At 43.4% G+C, this 17,239-nt stretch overlaps 1 protein-coding gene across 1 annotated transcript in view; it reads left to right on the top strand.

The window, feature by feature from the left end:
* slc6a17 (solute carrier family 6 member 17) overlaps positions 1-17,239 on the top strand; it is a 91,319-nt gene that overhangs the window by 55,073 nt on the left and 19,007 nt on the right. The window contains exons 3-7 of the mRNA XM_072563966.1: positions 3,230-3,387; positions 8,082-8,208; positions 8,826-9,007; positions 13,215-13,325; positions 14,615-14,856. Coding sequence (XP_072420067.1) covers positions 3,230-3,387; positions 8,082-8,208; positions 8,826-9,007; positions 13,215-13,325; positions 14,615-14,856 — 820 coding nt within the window. The remainder of the gene's footprint in view (positions 1-3,229; positions 3,388-8,081; positions 8,209-8,825; positions 9,008-13,214; positions 13,326-14,614; positions 14,857-17,239) is intronic.

Raw genomic sequence — 17,239 nt, 5'->3', positions numbered from 1 at the left:
GATATATTTCCCTCCCCACCCCTTTCTGTCTTCCACAAAGACCATTCCCTCTGTGACCACCTGGTCAGGTCCACACCCCCCCAACAACCCACCCTCCCATCCTGGCACCTTCGCCTTCCACCGCAGGAACTGTAAAACCTGCGCCCACACCTCCTCCCTCACCTCCATCCAAGGCGCTAAAGGAGCCTTCCACATCCATCAAAGTTTTACCTGCACATCCACTAATATCATTTATTGTATCCGTTGCTCCCGATGCGGTCTCCTCTACACTGGGGAGACTGGATGCCTCAGAGCAGAGCGCTTTAGGGAACATCTCCGGGACACCCGCACCAATCAACCAAACCGCCCCGTGGCCCAATATTTCAACTCCCCCTCCCACTCTGCCGAGGACATGGAGGTGACTTAGTGGTTTGGATTAGAAATTGGCTAGCTGAAAAAAGACAGAGGATGATGGTTATTGGGAAATGTTCATTTTGGAGCTCAGTTACCTGTGGTGTGCCACAAGGATCTGTTTTGGGGCCACTACTTTGGCATTTTCATAAATGATCTGGATGTGGCCATAGAAGGATGGGTTAATAAATTTGTGGATGACACTAAAGTAGGCAGAGTTGTAGATAGTGCCAAAGGATGTTGTGGGTTGGAGAAATGCAGAAAAGTGTGAAGTAGTTCACTTCAGAAGAAGTAACAGGAATGCAGAGTACCGGGCTAATGGTAAAATTCTTGGCAGTGTGGATGAACAGAGCGGTCTCTGTGTCCAGGTACATAGATCCCTGAAAGTTGTCACCCAGGTTGATAGGGTTTTTAAGAAGGCATATGATGGTTGGCGTTTTTTGGTAGGGGGATAGAGTTCTGAGCCATGAGGTCATACTTCACCTGTACAAGACACTGGTAAGGCCGCGCCTGGAGAATCGCATGTACAGTTTCGGTCACTGCATTATAAGAAGGATGTGGAAGCTATGGAAAGTGCTCAGAGGAGACTTACTCGGATGTTGCCTGGTGAGGTCTTATGAGGAAAGGCTGAGGGAATTGAGGCTGTTTTCATTGGAGAGAAGAAGGTTGAGAGGTGACTTAATCACGACATATAAGGTAATCAGAGGGTTAGATAGGGTGGATAATGAGAGCCTTTTTCCTTGGATGGTGAAGGCGAACATGAGGGGACATAGCTTTAAATTGAGGGGTGATTGATTTAGGACAGATATTGGGGTAGTTTCTTTACTCAGTAGTAGGGGTGTGGAACGGCTGCCTGCAACAGTAGTAGACTTGCTGATGTTAAGGGCGTTTAAATGGGCATTGGGCATACATGTGGATAATAATGGAACGGTGGAGGTTAGATGGGCATCAGATTAATTTCACAGTTCGGTGCAACATCGAGGGCCAAAGGGCCTGTACTGTGCTGTAACATTCTACGATCTATAACAAGAAATGGGTAGCTGGTGAGTACTCTTTATTTAAAGTAGATTTATGATTACCATAATACCATAGACTATAAAGGTATTGGAACAGAATTAGACCATTCAGCCCATCGGATCTGCCCCACCATTCGATCATGGCTGATATGTTTCTCAACTCTATTCTCTTGCCTTCTTCCCGTATCCCTTGATCCCCTCACTGATCAAGAGCCGATCTCTGTCTTGAGTATACTTAATGACTTGACCTCAACAGTCTTCTGCAGCAATGAGTTCCACTGATTCATCATCCTCTGGCTGAAGAAATTTCTGGAATAATAAAATCTCTACAGTGCAGAAAGAGACCAGTTGGTCAGTCAAGTCTGCACTGATCCTCTGAAGAACATCCCACATAGACCCATTCCACTACCCTATTCCCATTACCCAGCATTTATCACAGCTAATCTCTTATCAGCAATGGTGTCTATTTTCACTTCCATTGCATTGTTCAACTTGCAGATTTCTCAGCTCATAACTGGAAAGTTTTTGTTTTCTTTATTCTGAGCTGTGATTCCTAGAGGCTGAGTGTACACATTCCCTCCTAGCTAAACTTAATCTAGCCTTCAGCTATTCTGCATGTATCTGAATTTGCACCCAAGCCCTGCTCATTAACTGCTGACCACATTAGCTCTTGGTCAAGCAATGCCTCAATTTTTAAAAATTCTCATCTTGTTCTCAAATCCCTTTGTGGCTTCCCATTCTCTATCTCTGTAATCTTCTTCACACCCCAATTTCTGCCCTTCTCCCCTCTTGAACCTTCCCGGTTTGAAGCACTCCATCAGCAGTGGCCATATCTTTCATTGTCTGTCACCAGATCTTTAAAATTCCCTCCCTAAGTGCTTCTGCCCTTTTCTCTGAGTTTGTAAGAAGCTCCTTAAAACTAGCCTCTTTGAGCAAGTTTGCCCTGAACTGATATCCTTATGTCGTATGATTCATACTTTGATAATTTTCCTGTGTTAACAATGTTAAAGATGTCTTCTCAATGCAAGTTGAATGAATTCCAATATCTTAAAAATTGACAAAACCAAACTATTCATGGTTGTCATACATTCAAACTAGAAATTTTGATTTCTTGCTTTAAAATAAGATTTTTTGAGAAGCGTGACAGCTGGGCAACCAAGCTGTGAAGATTTATATTCTGTGCCCTGCCGGTTCATTACTGTCTGCAGCAGCAATTAAAGTCAAGAGACATGTCAAGGTCGACGAGAACAAGAGGCCAGACCGGTTAAAGAGTTGGCAGTGGGTTCCAGGAAGGGGACTGTAGCTGGCTCAGGGCATGTGTTGGGGTTGGGGTATTGAACAGAACACTGAGGGCTTTGTCAGGCATCAGTTTTGAGCATTTGAGTTAAGATCAGGATTCAGATTAGGGATGGGGGTTTAGATCTAGCATTGGAAGAACGATGGGGTGATTGGAATGGTTTCAGAATCAGGATTTTGGGATCAGAACAGTTTCTTGGTCAGGGTTCTGGGGAGCAGGATGAAACAAGACTTGGTTATATTGCAGAAAATTGATATCAGTGAGGAGAAGTTGCAAAAAGATACGACAGAAGGGGACACGGAAATGGTGTCAATTTCTGTAATGTGAAAAGCAGATGAGCCTTCTGTTTGAGATTGTGAAGACAGCATCAGCTTAACCTTGACTGCAGTTGCCCTTCAAACACAAAGCAAACTGCAAGGAGCAGAGATTTCACACATCAATCTGAGAACACGTTGTCTGAATATTACAGACTGTGTGATCCTGTCAAATTATTTTAATTCATGCTAAAGATCTGTCTTATTTGCAGGTGCTTATCTTGTTCCCTATTTCATCCTGCTCCTTATCATTGGAATTCCCCTGTTTTTCCTGGAACTTGCAGTGGGCCAAAGAATAAGGCGTGGGAGTATTGGTGTCTGGAACTACATATGCCCCAGGCTGGGCGGCATTGGATTTGCAAGTTGCATTGTGAGTACCATCGCTGAATGTTGAGAAGCTGTTAAAACTGTAGATCTGTTTTGACTTTTATAAGTAAAGGCATTGAGATTAAAGAGAAGGAAATCATGTTTAACATTTAAAAATTACATTTTAGGCCTAATCTGGAGCCTTGTGACTAATTGTAGACTAATTGTACTTTAGAAAGAATGTCAAGACTTTTGGAGGTTAAGGAGTGGTTTTACTAAAATGTTTCCAGCGATGAAGGACTTAGAGTCATACAGCATAGAAACAGGCCTGTCAACCAATAAACGCCAAACTAAACTAATTTCATTTGTCTGCACTTGCTCTATAGCCTACTGGGCCCTGGCATTTTAGGTGCTCATCCAGATGCTCCTTAAATGTTGCAAAAGTACCTGCCTGAACTCCCCTCTCAGGCAGCATGTTCCATATTTCTACCACCCTCTGGGTGAAAGGTTTTTTTCCTCAAAACCACTTACATCTCAACTTATGTCTGTCTGGTCTTAGACGTATCTGCCATCAGGAAGAAATTTATATATCTCAATAAGATTCTCCCCACTGCCACCTCTGCTCCAAGGAAAATAAACCTAACTTATCCAGCCTCTCCTCATAACTAGGACTTTTCATAATCTCCTCTGCACCCTCTTCACTTTAGTCACATTTGTCCAATCCGTGTGGTGACCAGAACTGCACACAGTATTCCACCTTGGGCCTAACCAATGTTTTATAAAGGTGTAACAAGACTTCCTTGCTCCATATTTTGTATCCTAGCTGATGAAGTCAAGTATCCTGTATGCTGCCTTCACCCTGTCCACCTGTACTGTCACCTTCAGGGATCTGTGAATTTGTACACCCAAGATGCTTTTATTCCTCAGTACTCTCTAGAGGCTTATTCATTGTGTATGTCCTTTCCTTATTAGACCTCCCAAAATGCATCATCTCACATTTATCAGGATTAAATTTCATCTGCCATTACTCTGTTCAATTGACTGTGTGATCAATATCAGACTGTAGCCTGAAACTATCCTCTGCACCATCAACACGCACCAATTTTGGTCATCTGCAAACTTTTACATTCATATTCAAGTCGTTAATATATAAAATAAACAGCAAGGGTCCCAGCAATAATTTCTGTAGTACACTGCTGGTCACAGTCTTCTGATCACAAAGGCACCCCTCCACCAATACATTTGCCCAGTGTTTACAAGTCAGTTTTAGATCCAGTTTCTCAATTTGCCTTGGATTCCATGGACTGTTACATTTTGGACCAGCTTTCCATGTGGGATTGTGAAAGACCTTACTGAAGTCTTTATATTTCATGTCAACAACACCTACCTCATCAATGTATTTTGTCACTATTTCAAAAAATTCAATTAAGTTAGAGAAAATCTTCTCCCTTTTGCAAATCAGACTATCACTGATTGATTAATCCTGTTGCTCAGATTTTTTTCCAATAATTTCCCTCCCGGTGATGTATAGACTAACTGGTCTGAAGTTACCTGGCCTATCCTGCTGCCCACTTTGACCAAAAGAACCGCATTATCGATCTGCCAGTCATCTGATGCTTCATCTGCAAACAGCAAAGTATTCACTATTTCTGCCAGTGCTGCAGCAATCTCCTCCCTTGCCTCCCATAGCAGCCTGGATACATCTTATCAAGTAATGTCGAGAGGCTGGAGAAACTAGGATTGTTCTTTTTAAAGCCAAGCAGATTAAGAGGAGATTTAAAGATGTTAAAAATCACAATGGCTTTTGATAGGATAAATGGAGAGAGTCTGTTTGAATGGTTAAGAGAATCAGCAACCAGAGACCACACATTTCATTTGCTTGAATACAGGATCATAGGACATAGGAGGAGAAGTAGGCCTCTCAAGCTGTTCCATCATTCAATGTCAGTCAAAGAGTGTGTTGCTGGAAAAGCATAGCCGGTCAGGCAGCATCCAAGGAGCAGGAGAGTCAATGATTTGGCATAAGCCCTTCATCAGGAATGAGGGGATGGCCCGGGGTGGGGTGGGGTGGAGGTAGCTGGGAATACGATAGGTAGATGGAGGTGGAGGTGATAGTGATAGGTCGGAGAGGAGGTTGGAGTGGATAGGTGGGAAGGAAGATGGGCAGGTGGGACAGTTCAGGAGGATGGTACGAGTTGAAAGGTCTGATGAGGGATAAGTTGGGAGAAGGGGAAATGAAGAAACTGGTGAAATCTACATTGATCCGTGTGGTTGGAGGGTCCCAAGGAAGAAGATGAGAGAATGCCTAATCTTTCATAATTCCGTAGACCAACCAGCTTCTGAGAGAAAAAATGTCTTATTTGCATTTTACAAGAGGGGCCTCTTATTCTTAAACAGTCTTTTTTCCTAATTGTACTTTTCTTGGTAAGGGGAAGCATTCTCCTGGTAGCTACCTTGTCAAGTCCCTTTAAGATCTTGTATGTTTCAAATGTTTGCCTACATTTCTTTCCAAGATGATCCCTTCATCCCAGGATAAGTTGAGTGAAACTTTTTTAAACTGTTTCTAAGCAAGGATTTTTTTTTCAAATAAGGGCTCCATTATTGTACACAGTACTCCAGATGTTGTCCCACCAATGTCCTGTGCTGAGTTTTATATTCTCTTTCCAATTTGGAAATGAACCAAAAGAAAGATGAGAGTTTTTTTGATGCAGCACATTGATTTGAAATGTGTTGCCTGAAGGGGCAATAGAAACAGAATTAGTGCTATCTTTGAAAAGAGAATTGGATAAACACTTAAAGTAAAAAGATTTACGGGGAGTTGGGCTAGTTGTATAGATTTTTGAAAGTACCAACATTGGCTTAATGGACTGATTTGCCTTGTGTGCTGTACCATTCTGTAAGTGTGAGGTGATTCACTTTGGTCGGAGTAACCGGAATGCAAAGTACTGGGCTAATGGTAAGATTCTTGGTAGTGTAGATGAGCAGAGAGATCTCGGTGTCCAGGTACACAGATCCTTGAAAGTTGCCACTCAGGTTGACAGGGTTGTTAAGAAGGCATACAGTGTTTTAGCTTTTATTAATAGAGGGATCGAGTTCCGGAACCATGAGGTTATGCTACAGCTGTACAAATCTCTGGTGCGGCCGCACTGTGTACAGTTCTGGTCGCCACATTATAAGAAGGATGTGGAAGCTTTGGAAAGGGTGCAGGAGATTTACTAGGATGTTGCCTGGTTTGGAGGGAAGGTCTTACGAGGAAAGGCTGAGGGACTTGAGGCTGTTTTCGTTGGAGACAAGAAGGTTGAGAGGTGACTTAATAGAGACATATAAGATAATCAGAGGGTTAGATAGGGTGGACAGGGAGAGCCTTTTTCCAAGTATGGTGACGGCGAGCACGAGGGGGCATAGTTTTAAATTGAGGGGTGATAGATATAGGACAGATGTCAGAGGTAGTTTCTTTACTCAGAGTAGTAAGGGTATGGAATGCTTTGCCTGCAACGGTAGTAGATTCGCCAACTTTAAGTACATTTAAGTTGTCATTGGACAAGCATATGGACGTACATGGAATAGTGTAGGTTAGATGGGCTTCAGATTGGTATGACAGGTCGGCGCAACATCGAGGGCCGTAATGTACTGCGCTGTAATGTTCTATATTCTTTGTAATTTGAACTGCAATTCTAAGGTCCTGACTCATGCTTCGGTCAGTCTGAGTCTCATCCAACTGTTTCTTGTTACCTGTACCAGTCTAACCCCACGCTTTCACTCAACGGCCTATAATATTCTGGAATGTTTCTTCAATCAGATCACCATTTAAATTTCTCAGTAAATTTCCATAATCTGAATCAGCTCCAGTTTGCCAGAGAGAGTTCCTCTAGGCAAAAGTATTTTCAAACACTTTCGAATTAATTTTGTGGCCATTTCAAATTTGTCACCATCTTAGTTTTTTGCAAATATAAACCCTCAGAATTTTAAATTGAGAAATATCTGTGTTAGAAAATATTTTTTATTGTCAGTACTCTATCCAGCACCTATTTGTTTAGTTGAGGCAGAAATCTTAATTTACAAGATTTCTTTTTGTCAAGCATTCAATCTGACTGACAGCTCCAGGGGAAATGTTTCAATTTAATTCAGTCATTATACTGTTTCATTTTTAATAATGGTGAGTTGTTGTGCTGCTACTGTACTGGACTAGGTCTATTCAGTCCATTTTGTCCATTATTGTTCATCCAGCCTGAGACTAGTTAAACTGTTGCCACTGTTGCAATGTTCTAGCTTTCGGTATCCCAATCCTCACAGCTAGGCTGTTTGACAAACAAAAGTTCTTCTGAAGCAAAAACAGAAGTTGCTGGAAAAGCTCAGCAGGTGTGGCAGCATCTGTGAAGAGAAATCAGAGTTAATGTTTCAGGTCCAGTGACTCTTTGCCAGAACTTTATAAAGTACTTCTGCGCTGTAACAAATCAATGATTGTTCCTGTTCTGATGCAGGCATGATATGAGAAATGCTCATAATGGCATTCCTTACCTGCATCTCTTTGTACTCCCCTCTGTCTCCTCCAATTCCCACTTCTCCTCTTTCCTCCACATCCTTCTCACCTACCGATCCCCAACCCAATGTCTTCTATCAATCTGTCCTGATCTCCCTTCTGCTTTCCTCAGTCCCCTTCTCCTTTTCCTAATTATCCTGTCTCCCTCATTCCCCTCCCTTCCTGTATTCTTGCTGCTGTGACCATCATTCAGACTGAACTCTGTTGTCTCTCCCTAGGTCTGTTTCTTTGTTGGACTTTATTACAATGTTATCATTGGCTGGAGTATTTTTTATTTTTTTAAATCATTCCAGTCTCCCCTCCCATGGAGCGAGTGTCCTCTTATCACCAATGGTAGTGTTACCAGTAAGTAAAATATTCAATTCTGAGGCTTGTTATTTGTGTTTCCTCAGTACTTCCTCCTGTCAATGTTATGATTTAAGGTTAAGTCTTTGCTCTCCTTCACTTGTTTAGCTTAAGCCAATGGAGCAGCTTGCTTGAGGTAAAAATGTGTAAAAGTCATAATTTGTTTTCCAACAATACCAAAATAAGAATAGGAAACATTTGTGTCAATCAATCATCTAATGAGAATTGAAAAAAACACAATTAATGAATAAACAGGTCAGAGTTTCTCAGACAATGAACGTTCTCTGACATATTGGATTTGTTAAGCAACACTAACCAGACAAACTGAAACTGGGGTGCCTCGCCCTCCAACAAGGTCATTTCTGATCAAACTATGCTATGCCCCATTGAGTTTCTTTTCATCACACCCACTCCATTGGTTCCCACGCTCAATGTCTTTTCCCTCAGTTTGGATTCCCTTGTGTCAAACAGACACTGATGTTCCATGTTTCCAGAAACACTTCCTCCAGCACAGTCCTGTGATCCACCGTCTGGATGTTGCTGGATGAAGTAAGTCACATTAACATTTACAATGAAGTTGGTGATGGCACTCACTGTGAATATGTATCTCACTCTAGTTGTGGAACCAGAATGTGAAAAGAGTTCAGCTACTACCTACTTCTGGTACAGAGACACTCTGAACATTGCCAATAACATCAATGAAGGAGGAGGTCTGAACTGGAAGATGACTCTGTGTCTCCTATCAGCTTGGTTCCTTGTAGGATTGTGTACGATCAAAGGTATCCAGTCATCTGGTAAGGTAAGACCATCAGTTTCAGGGAGACTGCATAGAGGGAGCTTTGCTGTGTTGAACTCACTGTTGTATTTGTTCTGGGAATGTTTGATGTGATAGTATGGAAGAAATTTTATTCTGTGTACAGCAGTAAAATTCTGAAAGTTGGTGAAATCAACAATTAATTCACTGATTTGATAATGCCTGCACTGGTTTTCAGTTGTCAAGATAATAGTTCTTGCCACTCATTAGATATAGAGCATAGAACAGTACAGCACAGAACAGGCCCTTCAGCTCACGATGTTGTGGCGACCACTGATCCTCATGTATGCACCCTCAAATTTCTGTGACCATATGCACGTCCAGCAGGCTCTTAAATGTCCCCAATGACCTTGCTTCCACAACTGCTGCTGGCAATGCATTCCATGCTCTCACAACTCTCTGCATAAAGAACCCGCCTCTGACATCCCCTCTATACTTTCCTCCAACCAGCTTAAAACTATGACCCCTCGTGTTAGTCATTTCTGCCCTGGGAAATAGTCTCTGGATATTGACTCTATCTATGCCTCTCATTATCTTGTATACCTCAATTAGGTCCCCTCGCCAATGAAAAAAGTCAGAGGTCAGTCAACCTCTATTCATTAGATAAGCCCTCCAGTCCAGGCAGCATCCTGGTAAACCTCCTCTGAACTCTCTCCAAAGCATCCACATCTTTCTTATAATAGGGCAACCAGAACTGGATGTAATTTTCCAAGTGCGGTCTAACCAACAAGATCTCACGATTCTTAAACTCAATCCCCCTGTTAATGAAAGCCAAAACATCACATGCTTTCTTAACAGCCCTATCCACTTGGGTGACAATTTTAAGGGATCTATGTACCTGCACACCAAGATCCCTCTGCTCCTCCACACTGCCAAGAATCCTATCCTTAATCCTGTACTCAGCTTTCAAATTCAACCTTTCAAAATGCATCACCTCGCATTTATCCAGGTTGAACTCCATCTGCCACCTCTCAGCCCATCTCTACATCCTGTCAATGTCCCGCTGCAGCCTACAACAGCCTTCTATACTATTAACGACACCTCCAACCTTTGTGTCACCTGCAAACTTGCTGACCATCCTTCAATCCCCTCATCCAAGTCATTAATAAAAATTACAAACAATAGAGGGCCAAGGACAGAGCCCTATGGAACACCACTCACCACAGACTTCCAGGCAGAATATTTTCCTTCTACTACCACTCGCTGTCTTCTGTTGGCCAGCCAATTCTGTATCCAGACAGCTAAGTTCCCCTGTATCCCATTCCTCCTGACCTTCTGAATGAGCCTGCCACGGGAAACCTTATCAAATGCCTTGCTGAGGTCCATATACACCACATCCAAAGCTCGACCCTCATCAATCTTTCTAGTCACATCCTCAAAGAACTCGATAAGGTTTGTGAGGCATGACCTGCCCCTCACAAAGCCGTGTTGACTGCATTTAATCAAGACATGCTCTTCCAGATGGTCATAAATCCTAACCCTCAGAATCCTTTATAACACCTTGCAGACGACCGATGTGAGACTTACTCGCCTGTAATTGCCGGGGATTTCTCTATTTCCTTTCTTGAAGAGAGGAATTACATTTGCCTCTCTCCAGTCCTCAGGTACGACTCCAGTGGAGAGTGAGGATGCAAAGATCTTAGCAAGTGGCGAAGCAATTGCATTTCTCATTTCCCAAAGCAGCTGAGGACAAATCTTGTCCGGGCCTGGCGACTTGTCAATCTTAATGTTTGACAAAATTTTCAGCACATCAGTTTCCTCTATCTCTATCCATTCCAGCATGCACACCTGCTCTTCAAAGGTTTCATGCACTACAAAGTTCGTTTCTTTCGTAAAGACAGAAGCAAAAAACTCATTTAGGGATTACCCTACCACCTCAGACTCCACGCACAAATTCCCTATGCTATCCCTGATCGGCCCTACTCTTTCTTTGATCATTCTCTTATTCCTCACATAAGTGTAAAATGCCTTTGTGTTCTCCCTAATCCGTTCTGCCAAGCCTTTCCCGTGCCCCCTCCTGGCTCTCCTCAGACCATTTTTGAGCTCCTTCCTTGCCTGCCTGTGATCCTCTAGAGCTGAGATTGACCCTAGCTTCCTCCACCTTATGTAAGCTACCTTTTTCCTTTTGACGAGAAGCTCCACCGCTCTCGTCATCCAAGGTTCCTTTATCTTACCCCTTCTTGCCTGTCTCAGAGGGACATATTTATTCATCACTTGCAACAACTGTTCCTTAAACAGTCTCCACATGTCTATAGTGCCTTTACCATGGAACAATTGCTCCCAATCCATGCTTCCTAACTCATGTCTATCGCATCATAGTTTCCTCTTCCCCAATTAAATATCCTCCCATTTTGCCTAATCCTCTCCTTCCCCATAGCTATGTAGAATGTGAGGCAGTTGTGGTCACTATCACCAAAATGCTCTCCCACCACAAGGTCTGATACCTGCCCCGGCTCGTTTCTGAGCACCAAGTCTAGAATGGCCTCTCCCCTCATCGGCCTGTCAACGTACTGAGTTAGGAAACCCTCCTGAACACACCTTACAAAAACAGCGCCATTCAGATCTTCTGCTCAAAGGAGGTTCCAATCAATATTGGGAAAGTTAAAGCCACCCATTACAACAACCCTACTACGTCCACACTTTTCCAAAACCTGCTGACCTATGCTTTCTTCCATCTCCCTGCTGCTACTGGGGGGCCTGTAGTAAACCCCTCATGAGGTGACTGCTCCCTTGCTGTTTCTAATTTCCACCCATACTGACTCGGTAGGCAGATCTTCCTCGACAATGGAAGCTTCTGTAGCTGTGATACCCTCTCTGATTAGTAGTGCTACACCCCCTCCTCTTTTCCCCCCTCCCTATTCTTTTTAAATGCTCTAAACCCTGGAACATCCAGCAACCATTCCTGCCCCTGAGAAACCCATGTCTCTGTTATGGACACAACATCATAGCACCAGGTACCGATCCCATGCTCTAAGTTCATCACTTTTATTCCTGATACTCCTTGCGTTAAAGCAAACACACTTGGTTCATTCCCACTAGCTGGTCTACCTCTTGCTATTGCCTCATCTGCATCAACTCTCACCTCCGGTATACAGCTCAGGTTCCCATTCCCCTGCCATGCTAGTTTAAACCCTCTTGAACTACTCGAGCAAACCTTCCACCCAGGACATTGGTCCCCTTCCAGTTCAGATGCAACCCGTCCTTCTTGTACAGGTCCCACCTTCCCCAGAAGGCATCCCAATTATCTACATACCTGAAGCCCTCCCTCCTACACCAGCTGCGCAGCCACGTGTTAAGCTGCGCCCGCTCCCTGTTCCTCGCCTCGCTATCTCGTGGAACCGGTAGTAAACTAGAGAACACTACTCTGTTCGTCCTGCTCTGCAGTTTCCATCCTAACTCCCTGAAATCACTTTTTATATCCTCGATCCTTTTCCTGGCTATATCATTAGTGCCAATATGTAACACGATTTCTGGCTGTTTGCCCTCCCCTTTTAGAACCTTATACACCCGAGATGTCCCAGACCCTGGCACTAGGAAGGCAACATACCTTCCGAGAATCCCGATCCTGACCACAAAATCTCCTGTCGATTCCCCTAACTATCGAGTCCCCTACCACAAGTACTTTTCTATTCTGCCCCCTTCCCTTCTTTGCCACAGTGTCAGGCTCAGTGCCAGAGAACTGACTGCTATGGCTTTCCTCTGGTAGGTCATCCCCCCCCAGCAGTATCCAAAACGGTATACTTATTGCTGAGGGGAATGTCCACAGAGGATCTCTGCACTGTCTGTCTGTCCCCTTTCCTCCCTCTAACTGTAACCCATCTATCCTTGTCCTGAGCCTTAGGAGTGACCAACTCCCGGTGACTCCTCTCAATTACCCCCTCCGCCTCCCGAATGATCCGTAGTTCATCCAGCTCCAGCTCCAGCTCCAGCTTCAATTCCCTGACACGGTTTTCGAGGAGCTGGAGTTGGGTGCACTTCCCACAGATGTAGCCAGCGGAGACGTGTGCCATGTCTCCCACCTGCCACATTCTGCAGGAGGAGCAAGCAACTGCCCTAGCATCCATACCCGACTTATCTGAACACCCACTCAGTACTAAAGTAGAAAGCTTCGTTCAAGTTGCTATAAAATTAATAACAAACTTATATTCAATAGAGGAATATAATTCCATGTATTTGTTTGTATTCTTTTCAGGTGATGTATTTCAGTTCTCTGTTTCCATATGTCGTTCTGATTTGCTTCCTGGTTCGAAGTCTGCTTCTCAGAGGCTCGATTGATGGAATTCTTCACATGTTCACTCCTAAGGTACCGAACATCTAGCAGCACAGTCTGTCAGTCAAATGGGTGCAGCTGGCTGGAGCAGGGTGCAGTGGAGCAGACTGAGCTGTTTGATAGGGACTCCTGGACAGGCCAATTCCATTAGCCTTGACAGGAGAGGAAAATCTTTTAGTTTGTTATGTTTTAAACTTAATTTTAATTTTAAGAACTAGCTTTTCCATTCCTGGAGTTGTTCATTGCTAAGGTCAGCTGCAGAGAGATCATGTGACTGGATTATTTAATGCAGAGTGAATTCATGCTCGAGAAATGTGTTCAAATTTTGTCAATATAACCACAGGAATTTAAATTCAATTAAATAATCTTGAATTAAAAATCTGCATTCACAATGGAGACATAGAAATTATCCAATTGTTCTAAAAAAACGTCTGATTTACTGATTCCACCCATAGCTGGCTTGGCCTACATGTGATTCCAGAGCCGCAGTAATGTGGTTGATTCATAACTGCCTTTTGATGTCTATTATCGAGCCATGGAGCTGTATTCAAGAAGCAGCTCACCACCCACCATCTCAAGGGCAGTTAAGTTGGGCAGTAAATGATGTCCAGCTAGTGAGGCCCACAGCCTATGAATGAATTTCTCAAAATTTCTGCTTTTGGTAAAGTTGATTCTTCTAAAAAGAAATTGTATTAATTTTTGTAGAAGGAACAAACAAAGGGGTTTCAACCTGGAAATTTAATTAAAGAATAAGAACTGCTGGATTATGTCCCCTTCGGAATTGGCTGTTGAATTTGACCCTGATGTGGGAGCCAGTTGGATGGATTAATTTTTAGTCTTTTTACATATGTTGTGTGTAATTGATACATTCCTAATTGTTTATTGTTTGATGAATTCAGTCACTATCTGAAAGCAACTTCTACGTGTGGTGTATAAATATTATCTACATGCCACATTAGATGGGCTTCAGGCTCACGATTATCATTTCCTTCCTTCTTTATCTGATTGTAGAGTCGAAACTGCCATCTTGCTGAGATCAGTTAACCCGGTTCCAACTGCCAGTCACATCTGAAACTTTGACGTGACCCAAGCCCTATCCCCCATCCCACACCCTGACTTCAGGCCCTGTCCCCTGCCCTGACCTCAGACCCTGTCCCGCACTATGACAATGAGACTGGCTTATTTTTGTTCCTGAAGAAGGTTACATCCCTAGCATTGTCTTCTCCGCCTCCTAATGCTGCTTGACTTGCTGTGTTCTTCCAGCCTCCAGCTTGTTTAACTTGTTTTTGCATATAGCTCTCTCTTTTTTTGTTGTTTTACAGTTGGAGAAGATGATGGAAGCTCAGGTATGGAGGGAAGCTGCTACACAAGTGTTCTTTGCTCTTGGACTCGGGTTTGGAGGAGTCATCGCATTCTCAAGTTACAACAAGAAAGATAACAACTGTCATTTTGATGCAGCCCTTGTTGCTTTTATCAATTTCTTCACCTCTGTTCTGGCAACACTTGTGGTGTTCGCAGTCCTCGGATTCAAAGCTAATGTGATGAATGAGAAATGCGTCATAACGTACGTTTGTCAGATGTTTATTGAATAATCTGTGTATAGAAAAATAGAATGAAACCCAGAGCAGTGATGATGATCAGAGCATTGTGATCTATGAATCACACAATCAAATGCTTTATTTCCATGAGCACTACTTAATGATGTGGATATAAGGAGTGAGGTCAGGCAGTGTGCTCAAAGATATGATTGTGAACCGTGGTATCGGAATAGTTGGGTTACTGTGTGGAACAGAGTAAACACAGCTGTGCTCATTGAGAATTCCCAGATGTTTGTTGGTATAGGAAGTGTTCCGACTGATTGAGGTTAAGCAACCCTACACCAGGCACAATGGGACTTGAGTTTCTCTTGACACTGTGACTGCACTTCATTTCTTTAGAATTATTAATGACCGTACTAAAAGTACTGAAAACTAGAGACCTTTGCAAACTATTGATGGTGAGTTATACAAAAAAGGAATCAAATGACCCAAATGTCATAAGATGTTGGTGGGTTTGACCATCATCAACCAATGAGGGATGAGCCTTTTGTGTCAAGTGACATGTTTTTACCCAAATAGAGTCATAGAGATGTACAGCATGGAGACAGACCATTCGGTCTAACCTGTCTATGCCAATCAGATATCCCAACCCAATCTAGTCCCACATGCCAGCACCCGGCCCAAATCCCTCCAAACGCTTCCTATTCATATACCCATCTAAATGCCTCTTAAATGTTGCAATTGTACCAGCCTCTACCACATCCCTCTGGCAGCTCATTCCATACAGTACCACCCTCTGCATGAAAACGTTGCCCCTTAGGTCTCTTATATCTTTCCCCTCTCACCCTAAACCTATGCCCTCTAGTTCTGGACTCCCCAAGCCCAGGGAAAAGACTTTGTCTACTTATCGTATCCATGCCCCCCATAATTTTGTAAACCTCTATAAGGTCACCCCTCAGCCTCCGATGCTCCAAGGAAAACAGCCCCAGCCTGTTCAGCCTCTCCCTGTAGCTCAGATCCTCCAACCCTGGCAACATCCTTGTAAATCTTTTCTGAACCCTTTCAAGTTTCACAACATCTTTCCGATAGGAAGGAGACCAGAATTGAACACAATATTCCAACAGTGGCCTAACCAATGTCCTGTACAGCCGCAACATGACCTCCCAACTCCTGTACTCAATACTCTGACCAATAAAGGAAAGCATACCAAACGCCTTCTTCACTATCCTATCTACCTGCGACTCCACTTTCAAGCAGCTATGAACTTGCACTCCAAGGTCTCTTTGTTCAGCAACACTCCCTAGGACCTTACCATTACGTGTATAAGTCCTGCTAAGATTTGCTTTCCCAAAATGCAGCACCTCACATTTATCTGAATTAAACTCCATCTGCCACTTCTCAGGCCATTGGCCCATCTGGTCCAGATCCTGTTGTAATCTGAGGTAACCCTCTTCACTGTCCACTACACCTCCAATTTTGGTGTCATTTGCAAACATACTAACTGTACCTGTTATGCTCACATCCAAATCATTTATGTAAATGGCAAAAAGTAGAGGGCCCAGCACTGATCCTTGTGGCACTCCTCTGGTCACAGGGCACCAGTCTGTAAAACAACCCTCCACCACCACCCTCTGTCCTCTACCTTTGAGCCAGTTCTGTATCCAAATGGGTAGTTCTCCCTGTATTCCTGAGATCTAACCTTGCTAATCAGTCTCCCATGGGGAACCTTGTCGAACGCCTTACTGAAGTCCATACAGATCACATCTACTACTCTGCCCTCATCAATCTTCTTTGTAACTTCTTCAAAAAACTCAATCAACTTTGTGAGACATGATTTCCCACGCACAAAGCCATGTTGACTATCCCTAATCAGTCCTTGCCTTTCCAAATACATGTATATCTTGTCCCTCAGGATTCCCTCCAACTACTTGCACACCACCGAGGTCAGGCTCACCGGTCTATAGTTCCCTGGCTTGTCTTTACCGCCCTTCTTAAACAGTGGCACCACGTTTGCCAACCTCCAGTCTTCCAGCACCTCACCTGTGACTATTGATGAAATAAATATCTCAGCAGGAGGCCCAGCAATCACTTCCCTAGCTTCCCACAGAGTTCTCGGGTACACCTGATCAGGTTCTGGGGATTTATCCACCTTTAACCGTTTCAAGACATCCAGCACTTCCTCCTCTGTAATCTGGACATTTTGGAAGCTGTCACCATCTATTTCCGTACAGTCTATATCTTCCATATCCTTTTCCACAATAAATACTGATGCAAAATATTCATTTAGTATCTCCCCCATTTTCTGCAGCTCCACACAAAGGCCGCCTTGCTGATCTTTGAGGGGCCCTATTCTCTCCCTAGTTACCCTTTTGTCCTTAATATATTTGTAAAAACCCCTTGGATTCTCCT

Source organism: Chiloscyllium punctatum, chromosome 45 (genome assembly GCF_047496795.1).
Source record: "Chiloscyllium punctatum isolate Juve2018m chromosome 45, sChiPun1.3, whole genome shotgun sequence".
Classification (NCBI taxonomy): domain Eukaryota; kingdom Metazoa; phylum Chordata; class Chondrichthyes; order Orectolobiformes; family Hemiscylliidae; genus Chiloscyllium; species Chiloscyllium punctatum.
This window is presented reverse-complemented; position numbering and strand designations above follow the sequence as displayed.